Genomic DNA, 7,085 nt, shown 5'->3' with positions numbered 1-7,085 from the left:
GTTGGGCCTTGATCCAAAATTTTTTGATACTACAACATATTCAATACAGTAGGCTTTGGCTTAAAGCAAGACCCCTACCATTTTCAAAAATTGGATTTTTAACTTAACCAGAAAACCTCACAATTTTCACATTTTTACACCTAAATTGATAATAATAAAATTATCATTCTAAATATTAAATCTTTTCGTTTCTATTAAACTCTTTCACATTTTTCTCAAAGACTACATACCAATAATGATACAAAATCATCATAAGTCGTAAACACTTTTCCTCACTTATTATGTTTAAACATGTTCGGCATATTACCCTTAAAGGATGGGTAGACATTTTATTTGGAATCTAATGAAAATGATATTTTGGTTTATAGCATATTACACTAATAAAAATATAGTTATAAAATCTTTACCAATTGGTTGCTAAATTTGTTAATAATTGGATTTTAAGTTAGCAACTTCTATTTTTTTCTAAAAATTTCTTCTTCTTCGCTTTGGGATTGGAAAATAGAAAAATAAAAGAGTTGAATCAATCAAAAATCAGAGGTTCATAGATGATGTGAATAAATATCTTAACAAATGTATTTTATATAATAAAATTATATAGGACAAGACTAATGTGAATTAATTTATTTATTAATTTGCCGTTTACTATAAAAGAAAAAAATAGCTTTCTGCACCCAAAAAAAAATTCAACTTTTAGGATCAAGTGATACAAAATATAAAGAATACGAATTGCATCTGATAAAAACTCCAGAATATATGTATGACAAATTAGAAACATTAGAACATTAGATACTTCATTAGATACTTTGGCTGCAAATATCTCTTATTTTATCAGTACCAAATAAAAATATGAGAAGAAGAAACCAACGTAGAATGTAGAACTGTATACAAGACCAAAATTGCAAGTGGAAATATGCACTCCTTTCATTTCCCGTACGGTGTGAATATGGGCTCAAAGAATCAACCAGGCCCATGATAAGATAAAGCTGCAAATCAACCAGACTTATTATTTGAAAGATCAAAAAGAACTGGGCAAGTAAATGTGGGAAAGCCATGGATGTTGGAGTGCCTCTTTGGCCGTTGGACGTCTCTGGGGATTAATTTCTAGTAACCCTCTGATGAAGTCCACTAGCCCAGTATCGGTAACCCGCAGGTGATGCTCCAAGGAAGATTCCTCAGGAATTATGTACTCTAATTGTTCTGTTTCCTGAAGAGAAACATAACAATACACCATGGTGAGTTCAAGAAGGAAAAACTTTTTATACATCAGAGAGCAAAAGTCTCCATCTTCAGATATGGGGAACTATATATTGATGCCATTAAACTAGGGATCTGAATCTGTTTAACCAGAACCAATGACAACTCACGAAATAGGTCAGTAGAGAATAAATCTTAACAAGAAAGATGTTATTATTTGTTTCTTTCTTTTTTTGTTTGGTACAGTCAACATATCATAACACTACGTAAGTAGTTAACAAATAGTTTACTATTGATTTCACTAAAAGGATATAGGATTTCAACCTCGTTTATGTGATAGAGATCGAATTCTTCTGAGAAGTACTTGTTCGATTCTCGCCCCATCTCCAACATTTCTAGATCAATAGGACCAAGCATCCCAATCATGCGTGCGAGGATCATGACAACTGCATCGTTCGGAAACAGTACCTGCTCACCACAGTCAGAATTCAGAGGATACTGATCAAGAAATTCGTAAGGGTACATAAATCAATTTCGATTTCAACGAATTGAAAATTATAAAAAGGCTTAATGCTACAAGGAAAACAAAGACATACTTCCCCAGAGCATAGCTCAGCCAAGATACAGCCAAGAGACCACAAGTCAATCTTGTTATCATAAGGGAGGCCCAGGATTACTTCAGGGGCTCTGTAGGAACGAGATTGTACGTACAGGCACAAATTGTCTGTCTGGAAGCAACTACTTCCAAGATCAATGACCTTTATTTCACATCTCTTGTAACTCTTGATAAGAATATTCTCAGGTTTTAGATCACAGTGAATTATTCCCAAGCCATGCAAGAATTCTAAGGCCTCTAAACATTGCCGGGTTATGATCTGTGAAAAAGTACATCACTAAGTTCTGCGTTAGCTGTTGTAATTCTAACAAATTGTTCGACCATATATAGTACTACTCTTAATAGCATTATATGGGCAAGTAGTAAACAAACAAATGCATGATACCATATAGGAGAAAGATTACAAGTACAAAATGTAATTATGTAACAAAGCTAACCTGCAATCTTCTCGACGTAAAATAAGCCTCTCCACCAGATTCTTGATTGAATTTCTGAAACTCATACAAGTTTGCTCGAAGTAGTTCACAAACAATGAAGAGATGCTCCTGCAAATTGTTTTTTAGTATTAACATGGTTATTGACTTTGTAACTTATACAAATATATAGATGTTGTTATCTCCTAATGAAAAGAGAATAAAATTAGGTGTTTATTTATCTATGCAACCTACTTGATGGTAGAAGTAGTCATAAAGTCGTAAAATATGGCGTTCATCAGCAGGGTCATTCTTGTTCACAAACTTCAGAAGTTTAATTTCATCTAAACTCTGATCAAAAAAATCTTTATCATTTTTTATGATCTTCAAGCAAACATCAACACCTGTATGAAGATCATGTGCTTGGACAACTCTACTGAAAGCAGCTGAACCTAGGTATTCAGTAACATAATATCTGCCAGCAAGAACGGCATTTAGCACAATAGGCAGATCCTTGTTTTCTTCAAATCCGGTCCTGTAGATGACACAACACATGAGCACAACTGAAAACATATCAATGTGCAAATACACAAGTTTCAAGCCTAGGATACCAACACATATTAAATTGGCAATAACTTTCAATGATTCTGAAAGTATCTTAGCATCTTCACCAGTAATTCAAAACTCAAACCTCAACAAGGAGAGTATCAACAAACCTGTTTTTTCTGTGTATGATTCTAAGGTCAAATACTTCATATTCATCCTCATTAGTGTTGCACATCATAATCTCATCAGCAGCAACATCCTCACTGCTTGTAGCAGCCTTAAGCTCATTAACCTCCTCATCCATTTCAAAATTTCCCACTTCGTACTTGTTAATTCCGTTGGACATAAAATCTTTATTTGCAACTTTGACTTGTAAATCAGAATAACCGTCAATATCTTCAGCCCAATAGTTAGTGGAATCCATTTTATCAGCATAGTCAATACTCAATTCTGTTCCCTTACATCGGGCATAGTCAATATCTGGCTGAGTCATATCCTCAACAACCTTCACATCAAAACTATCCGCGGCGGCTTGTTTCATACTTAGGTACACATTCCTTTTCGGATTTTCACCATAAAACCCTCTGCCTTCTATATTGCAATCACAAAAGGGTATGTCACAATCATGATGAGCACAAACATCAGGATCTCCATCAACGCCTGCTTCATGCTTGCTACTTCTATCAAAATGACAACAATCTATAAGAAGAGCCTCACATTCATTTTGAGCAGGAGCAACACTAGAATGGCATAAACTTATATCTGATTGAAATTCCTTAGAATGATTATTCAGATCCAATGGGTTCTCCCACTGCCTATCTATATCTGAAGTCATTATAAACTTATCTTCACTAGGACAACCAAAGAAGTCCGGTCCTTCAAAAGAGGGAGTCATGAAGTTGCCATCATCTTTCTCGTTGTACCAAAAGAGGTCATTTTGCATATCAAAGTCATGGTAATCTCGTGCTGTGCCAAATTGAGATAATTCATCGGATGAAGATTTGGAATTCTCGGGGCTCGTCGATCGAATCCCATACGGATTCGTGAATTCTGCAAAAGTGGAAAGGAATAACTTGCTCTAATGTGCTTCCAACTAAACCAAAACAAAAAAAAAGAAGCTAGCCACAGATTAAGACATCATTAGGAAAGCACTTTTTTTTTTTTCAGTTTTTGTTTTGATCTGAAGAGAGAAATTAAAAAAATCATCAGACTTCTAAATATCTAAAAGGATCGTTGTTATAATGGTACAGAGCTTGTCACTTCAATTTCAAAAAATATTTCCTTGAATTATGCGTCAAACATGGTCAACAATATCATTTTTTTCCCCTCTATTCAACTAAGATTAGCATAGATCTATTATCAAAAGGATCGTTTTAAATAAGGGTGATTAATTTTGAATAAAAATGCAAAGACATGAACTCCTGTAATCCAGAGTAAGCATTTTCTTTCCATTTAATGGGAAAAAATATTGAATATAGTCAGAATCAACAGAGAAAACTCAGACCAATGTGAATTTATCTTAAGTAGAAAATTTGAATTACCTGAAGAGCAAATATCCGAAGCAGAAGAACCCAAGCTCACAAATTCATCGTCAGAAGAAACAGAGCTCGATCTCGAGCAGCCATCTCCACGAGAAACATCAGATCGCCGGTGTGTTGTCGGAATTCTGACCGGCGGCGGAGGTGGCACCATAGGAAACAAGAACTTCTCATAATCAGAGGAACCCAGATCGCCCTTCTCGACCATATCCTCTTTGAGAGCGGACTCGGCCTCTGAAAATCCGTTTTTCCTTAAGAACTTCAACACAGCCTCGACGTCGGAGACCGCCATGGATAGAACAACGGGGAGAAAGTGTTAATGGAAGAAGAGTGGAGGTAGAGACTAGAGTGGAACGAGGAAGAGGGAAAGTGAAGAAGAATATGCCATGGTTCAAGGTTTGCATGCTTCTTGTAAGTAAGACCTCTTTATCTCTCCTCTCTTTCTCTCTCTATCTCTACTGTGTGTGATACAGAAGCTAAAAGAAGAGAAGGTGGTCGTGTCTTACCAACTTTGAAAAGTGAGAGGTCTTTGGTTTGGGGATTTTAGGGGTTTTGGCTATGGTGGGACCCTTTTACCATTCTATTGCCATACACACGTGGATTATGGTCCCACTTTTCTAAGAATTTTTTTGCTCTTTTTTAATTATTTATTTAATTAGTGGTTGATTAACTTGATTTGTGGGACCATATCTTTCTAACCAACGTTATTAATCTCGATTTTTTTATTTATTTATTAATCTCGATTTAGATGAATGCCAATTGTGAGATTATATAGTATAGTACGATCCTGGCCGTTCATATCTTTATTTTAAAATAAATAAATTAAACAAGAAGAGCATTCTACACGGCACGTGTTCTTCTATTCTATTTTTATTTGTATTTTTGAGAAAAAGTGTTCTTCTATTCTAACCTGGTAACTCATATTGTATTTACACATCTTGTACCATTTTCTTTCTTTCTCAAAATATTTCAAAACTATGGGCAATAGAGTGTAATCCTCACTTCAAATAAAATGAATAATCATATGTTAATTAATACTTATAATATTATCAAATAATTTAGCATGCCCTAATAATTAGAATGAAAACAAAGATAATAATAACAATAAATATTCAAGTTAATAATTTTATCTAATAATACGGGTTTGCACCACTTCTTCTTCTCTTTCTCTCTCTCTCGTTTATATATACATACTTTTTTTGTGGTATGAATAATGTTTTATTATTTTACAATTAAAACAATAGTTATTTTTCATCACTAAACTATATATTGTGATGTTATAATGAATTTTTAAGGGTAATGTTTCATGTCATTATAATTAGTTGATATGATTTTTCCTTATCTTTTCCGTATTATTATTAGGCACATGGGACACCTTCGTGGCCAATCAATCCCTATATAGTTCATTTTAAATGATATATATTTGATATGGTGCATCATCAAACTTACTTAATTAATTACTTTTAAATTATATAATATCGCAGTTAGAATATTTGTCCATACACTTCTTTGGCAGGCGTTCATATGAATCAACAAAAACAAATTAATATATATTTTTTATTATTTTTTTGAGAAAGAAAATTTAGATTGATCCTTCGAACTAAGATAACCAAACACATATGTCAAATGCTTATATAAAAATTGGAAAATAAAAAAAATGAAAAAAATAGAAAAGTGAGTAGGGTTTCTTGACTAAAATTAAAGAGGTAAGATCTACTTTTCATGGGGTCGTGGAATGAGTAATACAACCCACCACACATCATAATAATGTTGTTCCTATCTTAATAATAATAATTATTAACAATAATACTTCACAGCTTTTTCACGTTCATTTTTTTCACTTTATTTTTCATGCTACCAAGCTAAGCTAACCATCATTATTATCTTTTTTGCTTTTTCATTTATTTTTTGGGGTATTGTCACTATTCCTTTTTCTTTTTTCCTTTTTATTAGGGGGACTATTACTTTTGCATATTCTATTGTTAATTTTACTTTAAAACTTGAATTTAGATGGCCGTTGGGGAGCTTCCTTGCCTTGTTTTGTTTTGATTTGTCATTCTCAAAAGTCATGAGAAGAATTTGCCTATAATCTCTCTCTCTTTTTCTCTCTTTTCTTTTAGGCATTTTCTTTTGTTGTTTGAATTTACAATGTAAAAATATATTTTTTATAATGTTGATTACAGGATGACTAAATTGATCTCTTACTATATGTCACTACCTTGTTAGTTGAAATATGAACGTTTCTAATAATCTATTATTTTTCTTTTTTCTTTTATAATATATATTTATATATATATATATAAATATATACGTTTGTAGTGCCATTTGTTTTGAATTTTGGTTGTTTTACGAAGTACATTGCGTTTCTGTCCCAAAAGAGCAAAACGTGATATGTCATCCCTCACAAAAATACCAACTCTAAGACAAAGTTTAGGTTTAGATTTAGATTTGATCTATGTCATTATATGGGATTACGTAACTTTATCATATATTTTATGAGTTTTAATCAAGCACAAAAAAAAAAAAATTCAAAATCATATCGATATACAATCTGATTGGTGTGGCCAAGGATGTCTACATTTTTAAGCATCTTCCTTTTTTTAAAAACAGAATATAAAGGAGAGGAAAAAAAAAGACATAAATTAAGAAAAGAAAATAAGTCATTAATTTATTAAACAAGGAGAACGACTCGTGGAGACAAATTAAGTCTAGAAAGAATTTTAGGTAATGATAAAAGTACTTATTTTCTATTATATATATATGGGTTAGTTAATA

The 7,085-nt window shown here is 32.6% G+C and overlaps 1 protein-coding gene across 1 annotated transcript; it reads right to left on the bottom strand.

The window, feature by feature from the left end:
• Positions 1–773: 773 nt before the first annotated feature.
• On the bottom strand, positions 774–4,820 carry LOC133798268 (uncharacterized). Its single transcript, XM_062236508.1, has 7 exons — positions 4,314–4,820; positions 2,943–3,822; positions 2,482–2,761; positions 2,251–2,358; positions 1,794–2,072; positions 1,522–1,665; positions 774–1,207 (listed from the first exon to the last, which is right to left on the bottom strand). The coding sequence occupies exons 1-7, from the start codon at positions 4,600–4,602 to the stop codon at positions 1,019–1,021; spliced, it is 2,169 nt and encodes a 722-aa protein (XP_062092492.1). The 5' UTR covers positions 4,603–4,820; the 3' UTR covers positions 774–1,018.
• Between the last annotated feature and the right edge of the window lie 2,265 nt (positions 4,821–7,085).

The sequence above is a fragment of the Humulus lupulus genome, chromosome 8, assembly GCF_963169125.1.
Source record: "Humulus lupulus chromosome 8, drHumLupu1.1, whole genome shotgun sequence".
Taxonomy (NCBI): domain Eukaryota; kingdom Viridiplantae; phylum Streptophyta; class Magnoliopsida; order Rosales; family Cannabaceae; genus Humulus; species Humulus lupulus.
The sequence above is the reverse complement of the archived record's forward strand: the minus strand, read 5'-3'. Positions and strand labels throughout refer to the sequence as shown.